At 38.2% G+C, this 20,334-nt stretch overlaps 1 protein-coding gene across 3 annotated transcripts in view; it reads right to left on the reverse strand.

Moving 5' to 3' along the window:
- PIGG (phosphatidylinositol glycan anchor biosynthesis class G) overlaps nucleotides 1-20,334 on the reverse strand; it is a 74,666-nt gene that overhangs the window by 53,136 nt on the left and 1,196 nt on the right. For all 3 annotated transcript variants that reach the window (XM_015849554.2, XM_015849555.1, XM_015849557.2), the window contains exons 2-8: nucleotides 16,598-16,803; nucleotides 15,294-15,503; nucleotides 13,873-14,061; nucleotides 11,552-11,693; nucleotides 8,824-9,036; nucleotides 2,998-3,215; nucleotides 111-392 (exon numbers count right to left, since the gene is read on the reverse strand). In XM_015849554.2, the coding sequence (XP_015705040.1) occupies nucleotides 111-392; nucleotides 2,998-3,215; nucleotides 8,824-9,036; nucleotides 11,552-11,693; nucleotides 13,873-14,061; nucleotides 15,294-15,503; nucleotides 16,598-16,803 (1,460 nt within the window). The remainder of the gene's footprint in view (nucleotides 1-110; nucleotides 393-2,997; nucleotides 3,216-8,823; nucleotides 9,037-11,551; nucleotides 11,694-13,872; nucleotides 14,062-15,293; nucleotides 15,504-16,597; nucleotides 16,804-20,334) is intronic.

The following is a 20,334-nucleotide window of genomic DNA, read 5'->3' on the forward strand; positions in this document are numbered from 1 at the left end:
AAGCTGCAATTTCTCTATGTACACACACAAGAAAATCTTTCACAAAACTTTACTTACAGTATGCCACAAGGAGCAAAACACTGTGAGCCATAATTAATGCATGCTCTCACCTTCAGTGGAAGCCTGGAATTCTCCAGAATCTTTCCGACGGCAGACAAAATACCACACATGAGTGCAGAAATCAGCATCATCACTCCAACTGCTGTTAACCAGGACATACTGCAGAAATAGCATAAACTTTCTGCTGATGTGCATACAATGACGTGAATGGCACACAGCATCAGACACATCAAGTAAAACAGCAGAGAGAAGAACGGAGGGGAGAGGGGTACTTCAAATTCTGCCCGACTGCTCAGAGCTTTTGGCACACTGAGAAGAAGCAGCAGCAAAACCTGCGGGGGGGAAAAAAAAAAAGCAAAGAACTGACAGGTAAAGAATCAGGATTAGCTATGGCATACAGCCAGAATTCACACACAAAAAAAACTCATGCTCTGTCATCCATGTCACTCTAATATATATACTCTTCATCTTAAAAAAAAAACAACATGCAACACTATGCTGGGTGGTCTAATCAGCACAAGGCTTCACCATATAAAGGGGCAAAGCAAAAATAGTGCTTTTATTTATCAGTTTACTAAGTGCCTCCTGACCTGCTGTTGCTGACCACATGCATGATCTGCTTTCACTGTGAGCTTCAGCTTTCTACAGAACTAAGTGTTTTAAGTCTCAATGCCAAAATAGTTCTTGAATAAACAAATCTGAGGCATTATTTATAGCCTTCAAAAGCCTAAAGTGACATGCACACTCTGACAATGGCCATTTATCTCAGATTTCTTGCTGAGTCAAGTAGCTTCCCAGGCCAGAGAAAGCGTTCATCTTATCACATAAGTGTATGCTGTTTTCAGAGCTTAAGAATTCTGGTGTTTATTTTTGTGCCTCTCCTTATCTTAATTTGATTTACCAATTTCACTTCTGCTTTGCTATAGCCTGCACACCAATCACTTAGAATTTTTTCCACCAGGTAACTGTAGCAGTGAAGATGAATACCATCAATAGCAATTTCAGCTACCCACGTGCGTGTAAAGAGAAAATCCAGTCATGTGCTGGAAAGATGCTCTGCAAGAAGCACACACATATCTAATATTAAACTGAGCTCAATCTGCTTGTGGTAGGGCAAGATTAAAACAAATCTAAATAAAAACTATTTTATCAGAGCACAGCCAATCTATAATCATCACTTGTGAATACCTCTACCTAAACTTAGCCATCGTTACAGCTATATATAGTACACCAGACTTTAAAAAAAATTTGATGCATTGCAGTAGTCCATTCACTTACATTGTACATTCCACAATTCACTTTCATTTGAAAGCATGAGGTTTCACAGTATTATACTGGCTCAGGTTTTACTTTTTAATACAGGACTAAAAATCAGAACAAAGCACTCATTATACTAAAATACTCCAATTGTAGTTCTCTATAAGTCTATATTTAGCTCTTTTGAGCAAATGCATGGTTATTAATTCCTAGACATATTCTCCTCATTTAAAATACAGGACAAATAGCAGTTATAGAATCATGTAGTTTGAAGTCACCTACAATATTCCCTGCCTTTATTTCTGCAGTGAAGGGTGGAAAATACATAGAAGACAAAATGATTATGGAAAGTAAGGCAATTTCTTGAGTTCTGAACTAGAAAAAAAAAAAAAAATAACCACACAGAAAACCAAATGTATTGTAAAGTTTTCCAATGACACTGTGCAGGTTTCATCCGGCAAACCGTTCATTGTTAGAGCTATTAACTGCAGGTTTCTGTTGATAGAGAGCCATTAACTAAAATACTGATATCTGCTTTGTTGAAAAACTAAGCACTGATAATTGCAAATAAAAGAAATCCAGTACTTTGAGTACAAAGTGACTGTAAGGGCTTGAATCTTTAGGTCCACAAAATAAAGGAACATGAAATGACTATAAGCACTTCAGCTTCAGAGAGGCATTGTCTGTCTCCAGATTTGCTGTCCTAGAGTAGGCACAGAATCAACCATCTTGTGCCCAGTGTGGACTATGGAACTGACTCCCGCCAAGAGGTAAGCAGTGATAAACCCCACTGAGAAGTCTAACAGAAAGCCACCTTAAATGTGCTCTGTGCACAAGATGAGGAATACAGCCTGCAATGGCTGAGAAGACAAAACACAAAACAGCCACTCATCTCCCATTATCCATTCCAGGCACTGAACATAACTAAATGCATAGCTATTATACAGCCTTGTAGGTGTATGGTGCTGTACATGTGCAAGGTATGTCCATCATCAGGAGTAACTAACAAAAGTTGACAGTAATGTCACCTAAACTCTAAGTGCAAGTTATGGCATATACAGGTGCAGAGTAACTTAGCAGAGTGTTTCTGAAGCATTACCACAGAGGCTATTTTCAGCACAAGACTTTCCTAAACTATAAATTGCAAAAAATCACTTAAAATTCCAGAAATGTGGTATCTTATCTTTACTCCTACAAGAGATACGGAATGGCAACCATGCCTCTTCCAGCAAGCACTTGTTTCAGGACTACTGACTTATCAGTACCAAGAATTCTCAGAATAGTGGGGGAAAAAAAAATGGCCATATAGGGTTTAGCTTGTTCTGAGCTGTGTTTGTTGTTAGATAAACGTGAAAAAAAGTAGGTACTTCACTGCAGATATTTTTATGCACGGAGTTGGAACTAGATCTTTAAGGCTCCTTCCAATCCAAGTTATTCTGTGACTCTGTGATGTGCATATTTACCAAGTTGCACCAAGACACTGGCAGCTTGTATCAAAAGTTCTCCTGAATAATTTCAAAGGGTAATAATTTAAAGACTGCTATGTTCATCTTTCAAACACAGACAGTAAACCCTAAGACATGAAGAATATACACTAAGCTGTCAAATAACAGGAACTTTTATGTTTTGCATTTAGCTTTTTCCATAAAAAGATGTAGTTGTTTGTTGTTTTTGTTTTACCTCCATAATGATCACAGTCCCCACCATCATTGAATACATGTCATATTGTGCCACTTGTTTGCTTAGCGAAGAACTCAAAGTCCTCAAGGCCTCCAAATATTGTTTCAGGACCTTTTTACCAAGATTTAAGAGTATTTCTGAATTATTCCCCTCTAGGTACAGCTTGATCCAGTTACCGTGGGATTTTTCTGCTATCTTAAACTGCTCGTATCCAAGATCTAATATGGGGAAAAAACAAACAAACAAACAAAAAAACAAACCAGGTGAGAGGATCCATGAAAAGGAAAATAATTAGAGATCTAAACATACTTCTACATATTTTTATATTTGCTTATGCAATCTACAGAAAAACTACTACAGCAGTTGAAACTTATTTTGCACACAGAAAGTAGCATTACCTTCCAGCGGGAAGACCATGACCATGATGAAACAGTTATGCAGAATAAAAGCAATTAATCCCCAATCAAATAAGATGTCGAAGACTCTATAAGTGACAAACATACTAAAACAGCCATTTGCTTTTACAAGAAGTTTCCAGAATAAACATATCCAAATGCTTTAAATTCTTATATCTTTTTTTCTTTTTTTCTTTTTTTTTCCTCCACTGGAGCTAGTCACTATCCAGGCTGTTGTTTCACAAGTGGGAAATCACCAGATTGCTGAAGCAACTACTGAAGCATCTACACACAACAGATCAGAGGCCCTAATTTTGCTGTAAGTCATGAGAATCTGGTGGTAACACAAAGCAAAACACAAAGTAAGCAGTATTTTGATGCAGGCATAAGAAAGTTAACAACTAAAATGCATGGTTTGGCTTCAGGCATTTGGATTATCAATCTAGTGCAAAACAATCCTCCCATGGAACTTCCAAAAAATTCTTGCTATAGTATAAGAGCTAACTGTAGTCCAAACTGGATTTAAAAAAGAAAAGCCTGATAGTGCTGCTAACCTACAAAAGAAGCTTGTAACAGAAGGTGATTTCATGATGGCCTATCCACATTTAAGAGGAATTTGGCCAGAATTAAAACTTGTGGCAGGCAGGAACGCTAACCCTGAGTGAGGACAATATGTGAAATAGGATTTGGACATTTGTTTCGTACCTGTTTTAGAAGTCCTCTGCAATTACAGCAGCAATAGCTTTCATCCTGCATGTATTTTCCCTCCCAGAAGTACCAGTTGTTTCACAGAATCCTTACTTTATACTAAGCTATAGTTGAAATATGAGACAGGGCGCATGTGGACAGACAATGAATAAATGTTACAAGATCACCCAAAGGACAAAATAGGGAGTTCCACTACTTTACTTTCCTATCACTAATGCTGTTTTCCCACTGCCAGTTTTGCCACTGCTAAATATTCACAGAAAAATCTGCAGCACAGTAATTCCTGACCAGTCTTGACAGCATCTTTTACTTCACCAAGTCATGTATTCAGCAATGACAGTAAGCAGATACTGCAGTCAGGCATAAAAGAGACATAATTTTCTTCACATGCAGAATAAAATTAAACAATTAGTAATTATAAACATGAAGTTTAAAAATACATCTGTAAAAATTAATAGTTTGAGACTTATATCCACTTCAGCATTATCCTCACTTTAATTTCAAGAGCATGCATTCACAACACAGCAAATTAGATCAGCTGCTGTGTTTTACTGTAAATGTTGACAGTGGTATTGTATCTTAAAGCACTTAAGACATGCTTTTCCTTTCCATTTTATAGGTGCTTTCCCCCATACTTCAATATACATTATTTAAAGACCGGTCATTGGGAATAGTGTGTGACCACAACACAAGCTCAATTTAGAACAGAAGAAATTGTATTTCAGTAGAAACTATGCTATGTGAACATTCATATTGATCCACACTGTTTACAAGAAACGTTTCTTACAGAGAACATCCCAAGTCAGAAGGGAACCACATGGATCAATGAGTCCAGCTTGTGGCTCTACACAGAATCCTTGCTATTTCCATGCCATTTCACTATGAAGTTAATGACAAGGGCAAAAAAGAACAATCTGGAAATGGCTATTTAACAAGCCTAACATTGTTCACCTAAAAATTTAATTCCTTAACTTCTTACTTAAAAGTAAGTTAAACATTTACTGCGGTGTTTCAGAAAACATGGGTTAAAGTAGTCAGTAGTGGTGATTCACAGAGCTCAATCCCAAGACCAGTTCTGTTCAACATTTTTATCAATGACCTAGATGTGTGAGTGGAGTGCCCTAGCAAGTCCACTAAACTGAAAGGTACTGTTGACTCCCCGGAGGGACGAGAGACCTTGCAGATGGATCTATATGCACCAGAGCACTGGATAATCATCAACACTGCAAAATTCAGCAACGAAAAATGCCAAGTTCTGCACCTGGGAGAAGGCAATGGCAGGTGCAGGCACATGCAGGAGATGACTGCCTTAAGAGCAGTGCAGTAGGAAGGGACCTGAGGATAACAGTAACAACAGCTCAGCGCGAGCCAGCACTGTGTGCCTGGCAGCCAAAGGGCAAACTGCATTTTGGGGAGCAGTAAACACTTCATTGCTGTGTGCAACTTTTTGAGGAGGGGAAGTGGAGAGGGAGGCACCAGTGGTTCCTTCTCTCCAGTGCCTCATGACAGAATGCAGGGGAATGGCACAAAGCTCCACCAGGGGATGTCCAGGCTCAGCATTATGAAAAATTCACATGGTCTAACAATGGAAAAGGCTTAACAGAGAAACTGTTGAAGCCCCATGGCTGACAGTGTTCAACAGACATTTAGACAATGCCCTCATTAATCTGCTTTAACTCTGTTTAGCCTTGAAACAGTCAGACAGTTGGACTTAATCACCTTTTTGTAGATCTTTTCCCAACAAACTATATTAAAAAAATACACTGATTCTACTACACTGGAGGTTTACAGGTATCTGCTGGTTAATACAATTCAATCAGCAGCAAACACTTGCATATCAAGATAACTGCCAGTGTGCATTATGACTTTCAGAACATACCTCTTAAACAGCAAATTCCCTAGAAAGTTTCTCTTCCTGTATGTAAATTCAAATAACTCCTACTTGAAACAGGAGTTAAATATGCACACTTTTGAGGAAATACAGAAACCCAGAATGGATTATCTAAAATGAGCTTCAATCAAACCAAGATTTGGCACAGCACCATTATATTACACAGAACGCTGAAACTTGGCTCAAGTTATTTCTTCAAATCTAAACAATTTCTGTCTACATCTTCTGTTCCTGTACCAATTCCATTTCCTTTTATTTTTTCCCCAGTCTCCTTCTTTCTTCCTTTTAACATATTCATTTCACTCATCTGCCTCTCTCTTGGTTATGCTTCCCAAGCATCTGGTTGATAATTTTATTTAATTACAGTCACATGCAGTAACTGCATATTTATCAAAGTTCTAAACAAAACGAATTAATTAGGTAGAGGCAACTTTTAGTATGACAGATGTTCCAGTCCTCTCACTCACTCCATTATAATGTCCATGTCTTCCTTGCACTGGGTCAAGGACCTCACAAGTGATCTCACCGTAACTGAGGAAAGAGAAAGAATTGACCTACCGGTGAAGACTGTTGACCTTCTTTCCACAGTGATGTATTATTGGTTTATGTTCAACACCATATCCTACTAGACCCCTTGTCTTTTTTCCACCAACCTGCCCTCCAGCCACTCAGCATCAAACCTGCAGTTAATTCTCTTCTCCCTGGATGCATTTCTCTGCATCTGGATAGGGAGCTAGAAGATATGGTTTAGTGGTTTTCTGTAGGCATGGTAAAGGGAGGACGGTTGGACTAGATGATCTTGTAGGTCCTTTCCAACCTTGTGATTCCATGATTCTCTCTGCTAAACTTTGTGAGGTCAGGCCATTTCTCCTGTTTGTATTAATAGTAGTAAACTCATCTGGTGTATCATTCTTCAAGTTCTGCAGCATCTGCAGTATAGCTGAGGGATGTTCTGTCACATCGCCTAGCTCATAAATGAAGATGTTCAACAGCACAATGCAAACAACATCCAATTCTATGCACACATTTTGTAAGGTGGTGTGAAACATGGGATACTATTTGCCCTCTATTAGCAAACAACCCAGGGTTAAGCACCATCTATCCAGACTTTTGAACTACAGGCAACATTATTCACCAATTTAGTGATTCTCAAGTATTTCTAGGGACTGAAGTATCAATTAAAACTTACCAGAAAATAAACAGCCAGACATCTTTTTTCCCCCACCAGTCTTAATGACACTCAAAGTTACCTACAGTATGTATTAAGATAAAGCCTTATTCATCTAGGAACCTGTGATGACAGCACGACTCCTTAAGACACGTACAGCAACATAGAAAATTCATCTTAATAAACTGCACAAAAAACTACAGGGACTTAGATCTGATTCCATCTTACAGAGGCTATGTTACTGAAAAGAGAGGACCTAATCACAGGTGCTCAGTTGCCCGCTATGACCATATCTCCAGTTGTATAGCACTCCTCATAGCAGTTCACAGTCACAAGCAAGTAGCATTAAAAAATCTTTACATTTTTTCCATCCTGAGTAATTTTGATTTCTTATCTGAAAGGAAAGATACAAGTTGAAATAATGCTGATCCTGGAAAAGAAAATGAAGTAAAATAGAAGCTGGTAGAAGCTGTGAACTGCTTAACAAGTGCTTGTAGAAATTGCCAGATGGAATTTTGTGTTGGAAATTTCAATATAAAAATCATATTCTGAACTCTACCAGTAGAGTGAGTTTCTTCATTTGACCCACTTGCTGGAGAAAAAAATACCAGGAGTAGGATTCATTACGATAGCATGCTAACATTTCACTACCATATGCAACTACTATGCTAACATTTCACTACCATAGGCAACACTTGTTTTATCAGACTCCTGGACAGGGTTTAATTATGATTAGAAGCCATGATGTTGAAAGATAATTATTTCTTGATCTACAGTGATCATTTCGCTGAACTTCACATGGTCTTCATTTTAACTACTCATATCTGCAGTACAACTTTACATTCCTGTGCAGGTATTTATGCGATTCAGATACAGCCAAGTGACAAGGACTTCAGGTTTCACAGTCAGTTTAGTCAACGTTTTCTATTGTATAGGGTAAAATATTCACCTGCAGCCTCTATGTTAAGTTTTATTCACATATTTATATTAACTTGCTTATTTATGCTGCAGCCTGCATCATATTTCTTAAACAAATATTACATTATGCTAGGGTAGACATATGATGTTTTGGTTATTTTTTCAAACCTTGTTTTTTATTCTTTCCTCCTCACATATACAAATACGTATGCCTACATCTAACTGTACTTCTAATTAGCAATTTTGCATTTGAGTTCTTACTCCCATGTAAATTCACACACACAAAGAAAAAATGGGAAGAAATTCATCATAAGTTATCTCTCACCATTATTGGACATACACTTGCTAAACCAGAAAATTAATTCCACTGTGCTATTCCTTCAAATAGCACTCAGAATCAGTGCCCCGTATCTCAAAAATAGTACACATGAAAACACTGAGATTTAACTACACAGATAGTGTTACTTTAATCTTACCCCTCCATCATTATTTCTGCTCTTTCATCTACTAGTAGGAGTACTGAACATTTGTATAAAAAAAGATTTTATTTGGAAGCAGTGTGCCAGAATAAACAACAGTAAGAGCAAACTCCACATCATTCCTCTAAATATTGCTCTCAATTAAATGGCTGATTTGCAGTGTCACGCTTAAATTATCAAATGTAAAAACCCCAAACTGTTAGAAAGAATCTCAGATTACTGGGTAAATATCCTTCTTTTCATGTATTGCTTTTTTAGATTATTTACCTTTTCCATAGGCAGGTGTATTCTCTTGCAACAGTGTGCTAAGCTGGAATCCATTCATGTGCAAGAAACGCAGTTGTTCTCTCATTGTCCTGCTTCCCACAACTGGTAATATAATGTTTCCAACATTGTTCCTTGAAATTGGTAGACCAAGACCTACTGCCAGTGTACTAGCCAAATCAGTTTGTTGCACAAGTTCAAGCTGGGTTAGAGGACCTAGAATCAACAAGAAAAAAGAAGAAAAAAACCCGCTTCAATTACAGGCTCATTCTGTTTACACAGCAAAAGCTGGACATCCTGTTAGCTAATAAGTATTTTCTCTGCTGTTACAACGACTATTTCAAAAGAGCTACAGAGTGATTATTTTAGTTGTAAAACCAGAATTCATTAAATTCTCAGAAAATATAACTCCTCAGTGTGCGCAATTACTAGAAACAGAACATGAATGTTATAAAAGCATGTAAAAAGATTGTCCAGGAGACTACCCTAATGGTATCAAGTTCCAGTTAAACCCTGAGAGTTGGTGACTTTCCCATTAGAAAGAACAGAAATCATTTCAGTAGACCGGTTTATGCATGAATGAATAATAAGAATCTAATGAAATGCTGGCAGTATTCTAGATGCTTCTTAATATTAATATCATATTGCCGTCGTCACATTAGCTTGCTAGGCAAACAGAACAAGAGGCCAGGTAAAATAACGTTGAGTCCTAAGTCCTGGAGCTCCATGCAAACAAAGCCAGACACTTTAAAAGGTTCTGTATAAGGATGCCATCACCTGACTGCAGTTTTCAGTCTTCTGTACAGATGAGAGATTTCATCAATGTTAGTAATTATTTAATATTGCAATACCAATTGTGTCTTCCTCTGCTTACTAGTTACATAACAGATTCTTTAACCATGCACTTAGCTAGTTCTCTTTGCAGATCTAGGCAGTGAATATTTTGACTTAAGTACATGAAAAAAAATGATATACAGTGCTTATTACTCTCAAGGCTCCCTTTAAGAGTATTAGAACTTCATCTCTCATTTCTCATTGACTTGTTCTCATACTTGTTTAGAATGCCATCTATAATCCTTAAATCCTCCTTGCTTGTATGTCAGCATATTTCAGATTTTTTTAAGGCATGTTTTCAACTAGTTAGAAAAGTAAAATTAGAAAACAGCTACCAAATACCTTCAGTTAGTCATGGGTGGCAGAATTGTGCAGAAGGCTACAAAAATAATATTCAGACCATACATAAAAGGTGAAAGCTCGAAGGATTACTGTTTAGAAGTCTATTATTTTAACCACAATACACTTCATTTATAGTAGAATCATAAGAAGCAATCAATGGAATTTTGCCTACTACAGCAATAAGACGTAAGCTGTTGGATATTAAAAATGTGATTTTTTATTTTAATGTGACTTTCTCTCAAAAGACAGTTAACTAGCCATATTTTATCATTTTGTAAAAATCGCATGTTCAGTTTAGATATAACAGAAACCAATCCAAATGAATAAGAAATTGCATTTACAGGATCAACACTTGCAGCTTGGTTGTCAACATATACCAGCAACGTCTGTAAACCAAAAGCTTACCTTACTTAGTCAGCTTTTGAAGGTGTTTTGCCTTTGTATCTGAAATGTTCAAGGACATCTCAGGCAATCCTTTCTACTACTGCTGGATAGCATCTTTACAAATGACAGACAGATAAATGTACTTTAATTGTGCTACAGGAACCTCCAGCAAAATAAATAAGGCAAGGTTTGGCAAGCAGGAAATGAGATGAAAATGGACAAGAGGCAGAATGAAAGGCAGAAGGGGAGTATTATGTTGAAGAAAATGTTCATTCCTGTAACTGCATTTCACTGATTAACTCAGTGTGTTTATTTCAGAAAGATATTTTAAGCTACACAAACTACCACACCATTCCCTTCATTTCTCTTATCTTAAGCCATATAATACAGGTAGAGAGTGAGCTGCAGAAGCAGACAAGCTCACTGTAATGATTTAAAATTGACTGCCTGTTCAGTGCAGGAAATAAACTCATATTTTAACTTAGATACTTAACAATCAGTGGTCCTGTTTTCTTTGCTGTCATCTCCCTCCCTTTAACAAGAGCAATTCTTCCTCTTTCCTGTTATTCCCAGCACATGAAAATGGCATTTATTCTTCTGTCACAGTTGTTCAAAATGGAAGAATGATGGCCAGAGAAAGGATTGCCAGAGGAGCCCTTGAAATCTTCAAACGTTTGGTCAAGGAACTGGCAAGAGCTCTCAGGGAAGTTCTTCCGTTACAAATGTCACAGGTATACACTGACAACCAGATCACAAAATTTTTGATTCTAATGTGAAGTAAGACAGAAGTTAAAACTCATTTCATGCAAGACTTAAGTTCTAATCATACCTATTTACCAGTATTCTGTGATCCAGACAAGAGATCTCATTAGTACTGAACATTAAAGCAGGACAGTACTTTGTAATCTGAGAAATACCTAATTCTGTCTGTGGTTATACAGCTTAAGCCACACATTCAATATGACATAGTTGAAAACTGTAAAAAACACATCAATCACAAGGAACACATTACACATCTTGAGAGATGCGTAGAACTAACAGTGAGCTAAATTCCACTACCAGGATGATAACATGATAAAAACAATGTATTTTCCAGGAATAACGTAAATTAAAGTCAGAAACATGTTCTAAAAATGATATTCTACAAAACCAAGGTTCTTTTAATTCTTACCACTTTTCTTTTCAAAAGCAGAGCTGATAAACAATAGCGGTGTGTGCACTTCACCTTCTGAAGAACCACCGTGACTGCCTGTTTCAGACATCCCATGGTCCCCACAAACAACCAGCAAACTGGGCAGAGAAGCCTCTCCTTCCTGCAAGCCACAGTAATAAGGTTTAATATATGAACAATACTTACATTGGTTGTTCTGAAAGCAATGTCTCCTATTTCATTATGTTGGCCCATGCCATCAGGGGGTGGACATTAGTGGGATGGCAGTAGAGGTTGAACCTTCCCACCAATATCCCCTTACATGTTGTTGCTGTGTGGCAGATGGCAGCAGAGGGACACTGACACAGTGGCATCCAATGTGAAAGTGTAGATGAAGCAAAGGAGGGTCACTGAATTCCTACTTGTGGAAAAATGTAATCTACTGACATTCAACAATGCTTGCTGAACTTTATGGAGACCCAACAGTGGATGTGAGCACACTGAGGCAGTGGCTGGTACATATCAGCAGTGGCAACTGCAAGTGGGTCAGCTCTGCTAGTGTAGGTTGTTACAAGTGTGGTATGCATGCTTTTGCTTATCCCTGGTGGAAATATGCAGCTAGGGGCAGTGACTGTGTGGAAAAACAGTGTTTTGTAAATGAGAATTTGCTCTGTGAAACATGTTATTGTAGTGTTTAAATCTGTTTTAGTTTCCATAGGAATAAATGGAAGACATTACATTTCTGCTGGACCTGTGTGTATGTGTGCGTGCATGTGTATATACATATATGCTCCATTACCTTTATTACTTTCAAGCATGAATATTTATTGAAATAAATTCATATTTCAAAACTGGCTGCCAACAGACAGCGCAGGTCACCAGGACACATCTTCAGCTAAGAATTATCTAGCAAATACTTATTTTTAAGTTAAGGCACAAATATGTATCACTATAACACTACCATGAGAAGATTTTGAAATAAAAATGAACACAACTGATTTGTAAAGTCAGAAGAATCTGACTTTTTAAAGAAAATCAGCAGTACAGGAATGGTAACACAGAAAGAAGCCTGTTCCCTCCAGCTGAAGACCATCTTCAGGTTCACTGAGATTCTACTTAGAAAAATATCTATATATGTGTAATGTGATAACTCTATTTTATAAATCATACTGTAAGCAATGTGCTAACAAAGATTTAAACGAGGTCAAAGAAAATTAGCTAATTAGTAAAATGAACAAAATTAATTCTACGCTTCCATTTTAGATTTTAAGTTACAACGTTTAAAGTTGTAAACAATCAAGAAAAATATTAGAAGGTTAAATTCAAATTCCCTCTCCAATCTTTCAAGTGTTTGGGGGGTAGAAATTTGACATGGCTGATGTCAAATTATGTCTACTTTTGAAAGCAAAGAAACAGATATATAAGCAAGGCCCGTCCAGCACTTCTGAGCTGTCAAGTAGAAGACAACAAATATCATCATTTCATAACAAAACAGTTTTTTGTCATCTCGAGTACCTGCTGCATTGAGAAGAAAATTGCTTTTCTTACTTCCATATTCTGAAACTGCTATAAAGCTTTGCAGATTGTCAGCAAAAGCACTGCATAAAAATTGTGCCAAGGTACATGTGATTATAACCTTCACAAACAGGATTTTAACTTTTCCTTTAATTTTATACTGCCCATTTGTACAGATACACTGCTGAAGCTTTATGGGGAGCTATTCTGAACTGCAGCTGCCTTAAAAAATAAATAAGCTTAAGGCCACTTGGAAATAGGATGGTGCATTTCAACATCCAGACTATTTAGATAAGTGACAATTTCTACCTCTAACTCTAAAAACAGACTCAGATTTGATAATTTGCTGTTCTACATTGAGCATAAGGAAAAATTATGTCTACAACCTCTACTTATATTTGATACTTTTTAATATCTGAAAATTAGGCATGCCTTCCTAATTATAAAAACAAGACACATAGCTACTTAAACCCATTACTGCTTCTGCTAAATTACATTACTAAAAAGGACATCAACTACAGTTGTAATTCATGAGCAGTAAGAATTTTTGCTCATGTTGCTCTTCTCTTCCTGCACATCAAGGGGAAATTATTTCCCACAACTATTCAGTAGATGCAGTTAATAGAAGTTACACATGTCGGACAGTAAATCCTTTAAAATGCTACATCGCATTGTTAACTGGAGAACCGGCAGGAAAGGAAAAAGATCAGAAAAACATTCACTTTCATCTAAGAATAAACTACTACTCATGAACAGGCAATTGCATTGAAGAATATTAAAACAATTCTATAACAACCAGATTTTCATCCAAGAACAAGATACATTACCTTTGACAGAAGAGAAATATGAATCTTCTTCAAGATGTTGTCCATTTCACGAAGTTTTGGACCCACTAGAGGGCTGTTTGGCCCAGTCACGTGTCCAATATGGTCCAATCCTAGGTAATGTAATATTAGGAGATCCCAGTCTTCTCTCTTCAACACTCTATCCAGATGTCTAGTAACATTATCATCAACCTCAGAAGCAAGAGGAAAACAAATAATTTCCCTTTTGTAAAAAGCATAAAAAGATTACTTCGTACCGCTCATGAAAGTTCTCTAGAAGATAATGAGAATTAGTCATTCACAAAGTTAAAAGAAAAAAAAAAATCAGATTGATCACTTCAGTGCTAGGTAGAGTCAAAGACTATCTTAAAAAAAAAAAAAAAAAAAGATTCTTCACCCCATTTCATTCTCTCTTGTTTGTTAAAGATCAGACTACATAAAGCAGAGAAAACAGAACTGACAAGATTTCACAGACACTTCTAAAAACTCTTTCAAAACACTTTTAATCACTTTCATCTTTCACACTTCTGATTTACCGCTTCTGAGAAGCGGGTATAGGGAACAGCCTTTCTTTAGAGCTTGGAAGTACAGAAGCAAAAATAACTGCTAACAAAAAAACATCCGCATAGCAAGAATGAAAGATTTAAAAAAGGCTGTTTGGAGTCCATCCCATGTTCTCCTACCTAAGCTGATAATTCATTTAGTGGCATGCATTCATGTCCCTGGATATTAAAAACACTTACTTAAACATTACACCTGCAACATCAGACCTAACAGCACGTTCCTTTCACTTCACTGTGCAAGCCCTGAATCTTCCACAAGGCTTATTAGGATAAACAATTAAAAGTATCTTTCATTCACAATAGGCCAACCTAACTTACTTAAACATGACAAAGTACATATGCCAGTAGCATTGGGTTAATGGCACAAGATTTTACAAATCGAAGTTTTAAAACATGAATTAGAACTGCTAGCCCACTTCCTCTTTTAGTATTCTCAGAAAAAGAACTTTCACAATTTGTTTTGTTTACTATTTATGGTCCCTCTTTTCCAAAACATTGAAACATGGCTCATCTTAAACCTAAAAAAGCAATACTATAGAAAATATGCCTCTAGGAGAAGAAGATAATCCACTAGCAGGCCTTTTAAAGACGGCCTATACTACCACAAATGTGCCAGGAAATCAGAACCATGGATAGTGACATTTTTAAACACTCTGTAGGTAACACATCACCCATTACTGTATGACTCAAACACTTCCAATGCTCTGTACACGAAGAACTGAAGTCTTTAGCTCAAGACTTCTACTTATTTGCCAGACTAATGTTTCAAAACACAGATAGTCTCGTTGTTTCATTTTCCAAAGTCATCACTATGTGTTTGTACACACATTATTTAGCTTGAGATTATAAAAAGCTTCTCACCTCTGTAAAATCTGACACGAAAAAAGATGTTGTTCCATCATATTCCACAAAATGCTTTGGAAACAATTTTACCCAAGTATCATCACCGTAAAAGATTATTCTTTTCCCAGCTGCTTTTGCCTGCCATATCAGATTGTCAGTCATCAGAGCTGGAGAGTTGAGGTTCACAACAACATCAATGAAACCAGGAATGCTACCTGTCATCAGAGCCTCCATAAAACAAGAAAAGAGATGTATTAACAGAAACTGAAAAGTTTACGGTACCCAAAATAAAAGATTAGTGCTAGAGGAAATAATGAAGCAGTGAGGAGAGAGATTACTATATGTCATCATTGAAAGTACAAAGCAAAAGAACTTATGAACTCCCATGCCACATCATACTAACTGGCACATACATGCTGCCAGTTGATGTCAAGAATACTACCCGCTTAACAGAAAATTACACTTTCTAATTAGTGGGCAGCAAAACCACTCTCTATCCCAGTTGAAATTTCCTTCATTTATCAGCTCAGTAAATCACCCACAAGACTGTATAGGTGGCTTAAGTAAATTAACCTAATACAATACTAACAATGGTAGAATGCTCAAGACAGAAATAAGAAACTTCTGAAAAAAAAATATGAAGCTCAGCTATGAAAAGCTACCAGACTGTCTTCTCCTCAGTCTCCTTCTGGCCTTCTAGCTGACTTACCAAACTACTGCCTCTCAGCTTCTTCCAGGAACAAAATGCTACTCGCATCCATTACAGACAAGCCCAAATGACAAAATATTTTGATGACAGACAGAACTCAAATTTTACTTCTGTTGAGCTTGGAACAAAATGAATATACATACAACTGGACTTCCTATCAGAACACAATGAGAAATACCAACAGAAATGTTCTTGGAAAGAAGACAACTGGAAAATTTGCTAGCCATGTGGCTGCCTTCCCAAGATTGCAAATTGAAAGATCATGTCCTCCTCTAAGCTGGCACCAGGGCTCTGACTGTGCTCAACTGATTCCCACAGAGCTTCTTCCCACTGAGCCATGAAATAAGGGAACAAAAATAGGCAAAGTGCCATAAGTGAAAGCTACCACCATTCACTCATCCCCTCTCCCTTCCTTTGAAGCCCCACCTTTTCTACAGGATGCATATTTCGATCAAGGCAAATCACAATCTCATCACATGCATCATGGCAATAAAGTTCTAGCTACAGATTAACAGCAGTACCACAAACTCACACTTCACAACAACTCTCAGCAAATGAAACAAACCAGCCTTTCCAGTTTCCTTGAATGAGGCAACCCTAAAGGGAAACTTACCTTAATTCGAGGCATAGTCACGGTGGGTGGCTTTGCTTCAGCAATGAAACTGTAGGATGTCCCTTTTTCAACAACTTGTGTAGTGTAAGGCATGAACTGTTTACCTTTGGATCCAAATACAAAATCATCTCTCAAAGCATCTATCAGGACAATGACAACTTTTCTGAAAAGTGGTGGTGGAATTTTGGTCCAGTTGGAAGCTATTCCTAAAGCACAAGAAGAAGAACATATTTTAAATCACCAAAAATGTTAATGTTTCTTAGACATAAGTTAAAGGACAGATGCACCACAGAAATGTGTGCCACAATGTTCATTAACTTTACATTCAGGAGCAAGAAGCTGCAAAGAATGGCAAATATTAGATCTCATCTGGGTAAGTTGACTCAGGCCATCCAGCACAAGAATGACACAAAAAGAAAGAAAATCTAAATCAGGAGTTAGGAAGAAAAACAAAAAAGATAAAAGAATGAATGCAATGCACCATGTGAAATGGTAAGAATTGAGGAAAAACTCCCTAACAGAAAGTTCAAAGGGATAAGAAGGAACAGTTTCTGCTTTCTGTTTAAGTTAGGCAGACCTGTGTATACCCAACTGACAGTCACTGTAAGAAAAAAATACAGCATTGACCTGTGCTAATATCCTGTCCTGTATAACAGAACATAATTCAAGCAGCGCCCCCAAACAACTTTCCCTGTCAGAGAGCAAGAGAAACAAAGAAATGAACAGAACTTAATTGACATTGGAAGTGGAAAGACTTGTACACGCTTACATCTTTCTGAGTTGAAGGCTGTATGGTAGGATAGTTAGGTGACAGAAGGTGCAGGGCCAAAACCCAATTCCAGAATACACTGGGAAAAAAAAAACTACAGCCTGTGCTCAGAGTACAGCACAGCATCTCATTCTCCTCCTCGTGCTCACTGACCACAGCACAGCCATGCCTCCAGCACTGGGCCACAGCATACCCTCAGGCCCACCTCTTTCCTTGACGTGGTGGGCTTACTGGTGGCAGCAGCAGCAGCTCTTCTTTTGCTTAGTCACACAACAACATTTTAATTTTACAGCAGAAGGCTTGGGTCAAACCACTACAGGCCTCATATCTCCGCCAGGGAGACAAAACAGAAGCACAGAAGCAGAGTGGACCCCATTCATAGATTTCTTCCTAGACAGCACTGTGGTGGATCAGTATACGCATTATATAAAGTTACAGCTTTCATGTTCTTTCAGATTAAAAGACGTTTCTGATTAAGTAGCAGATAAGCGGGGAAGGACATGGATAATTCTGTGGCCAAAAAGAACCTAAAAATAAGCAAAATAAGCTGAAAAACTGTATTTTAGGTACGTGCATAAGCATCAATAAATTGACATTCACAAACATGCTAGCAGTAGCGATTTTCCCAGGTAAAGAAATTGGAGATGGGCACAGCAGAGGAGAGAGGGAAACCTCAGCAAGAAAAATTGTAATTCTCAGTAACTCTGACAGAAAATAAAATGTTGTTTCTGAATGACCTGAATGACTAAATTGGCAGGCTTCTCTGGCATTCATGCATTTCACTTAGATGAAAAACAAGAAGGCAGAAATGGATGTTCTGTGCACTTAAGTAAGTTTTACTTTTACTTTACTCATAATTGACTCCCACACACTCGCACAGGGAAGGAAAACTTGCTGGATACCAGTGTGCAGCTCTTAGGATGCGGCATGCTTATTTATGTCTGCTAAAGTTCTTTAGAAAAGTTATATCGTGTGTGAGGGAGTCTTTGTAAGCAGTGAAAAGAACAGTAAGTTCTACCATGACCTTTTTAAAAAGAGGCAAAGACTGGAGGGCAGTCAGATTTCAAGGAATAAGGGGCTAGCAAAGACCAGAGTCAGCATTCTGAACATCAGAACAAACTTCCAACTGTTCAAGGAATTTCCACATGGGATTTACTGGGAAGCTCTCCTTAGGAGCGCAGGAATGGAACAGAGCTGGCAGCTTTTGAGGACACCTTTCCAGCAGCACAAGAGTTCATAATCCTTCAGTAGAAGAAATAAGGCAGAGGAAGCAGAAAACTGGCTTGGCTGAGCAAGGACTGCTGATCAAACTGAAGATAAAAAAGGAAAACTCCAGGCGGTGGAAGCAGGAATCGGTGGCCTGGGAAGAAAATAACAGTGCCATCCAGACGTGTAGAGATGAGATCCAGAAAGCCAAAGTGCAAGTGGAAATGAACTTGGTGAAGGATGTGAAAAATAACACAGGGATTCTATAAGTACATTGGTCAGAAGAGACAGATCCTCCCCCTCTGATGAATGAGAAGGGAGAAATTTCAACGGGACATAGAAAAGGCTAAGGTACTCAAGTAATTCCTACCCTCAGCAGCCTCCACTGGCAGACAGCTTCCCATGTCCCTCAACCTATAAGAAGAGATAGGGGCAGCAAAATCCATCCCACTGTAAGAAAAGAGCAGGTCTGAGACCACCTGATGAGCTTGAATGCAAACAAGCCTGATGACATGCATCTCAGAGTACTGAAAGAAGTGCTTGGTGAGGTTGCCAAGACACTCACCACCACAGCAGAACAGTCATGACTGTCAGGTGTAGCCCTCAGTGACTGGAAAAAGAGAAACACCACTCCCATTTTTAAGAAAGGGAGAAAGAAAGACCTGGGGAAATACAAGCTGGTGAGCTTCATCTCTGTGCCTGGGAAGATCATGGAGTAGGTCCTCCTGGGAGAGATGTTAAGGCACATGTGAGAACAGGAGGTTATGAGAAACGCCCAGCACCATTTCAACAAGGGTACAATCATGCCTGACCAACCTAGTGGCGTTCTACAATGGAGCGACAGCATCAGTGGACAATAAAAATAAACTGATATCATTTACCTGGACCTGCGCAAGGCTTTTGACATGCTCCCACACCACATCATTAACTCTGAATTGTAAAGCTATGAATTTGAAGGGAGGACTATTCAGTGGATAAGGAATTAGCTAGATGGTTACAGACAGAGTTGTGGTCAATGGCTCTATGTCCAGGTACAGGTTGATAATATGAGGTGTTGTATTTCAGGGGTCTGCCACCCTTCAACATCTTTTACCAATAACATTGATGGAGTTGTTGGAGCAGGTACAGGTGAGGCCATCAGGTTAACCAGGGGCTGAAGCATCTCTCTTATAAAGAAAAGTTGAGGCAGTTGAGGTTGTTTAGAATGGAGAAGGTTGTGTGGAGATACCATTGTGGCCTTCTGGTTCTTAAAGCGAGCTTATAAGCAGGAGAGGGATGGACTATTTACATGGTCTGATAGGAAAAGAATAAGGGAAAGCAGCTTTAAACTAAAAGAGGGGAGATCTGGGTTACACGTTAGGAGGAAATTCTTTACTCAGAGGGTGGTGAAGCAGTGTCACAGCTGCCTAGAGGAGCTGAGTGCTCCATTCCTGGACACATTCAAGGCCAGGCTGCATGGGACCCTGGGCAGCAGAGCTGGTGGGGGGCAGCCCTGCCTGTGATAGGGGGATTGGTGCTAAAGGATCTTTAAGATCATTTCCAACCTTGGTCATTCTGTGATTCTACAATTGTCTAGCACAGGTTAGGAAGCAATGCAATGGTTTTAAGTGCTTATCAGTGAGACCTAGAGATCACTTTGCACTCAAGCTCTAACACAAGAGCTCAAAAGAGAAAATAACCATTCCCATCACTATTTTACCTAGGATTACCAACACGTCTACATTTAATCTAAGAGTTTGTAGAGAACTCTGGCACACATGTA

The sequence above is a fragment of the Coturnix japonica genome, chromosome Z (assembly GCF_001577835.2).
Source record: "Coturnix japonica isolate 7356 chromosome Z, Coturnix japonica 2.1, whole genome shotgun sequence".
Taxonomy (NCBI): domain Eukaryota; kingdom Metazoa; phylum Chordata; class Aves; order Galliformes; family Phasianidae; genus Coturnix; species Coturnix japonica.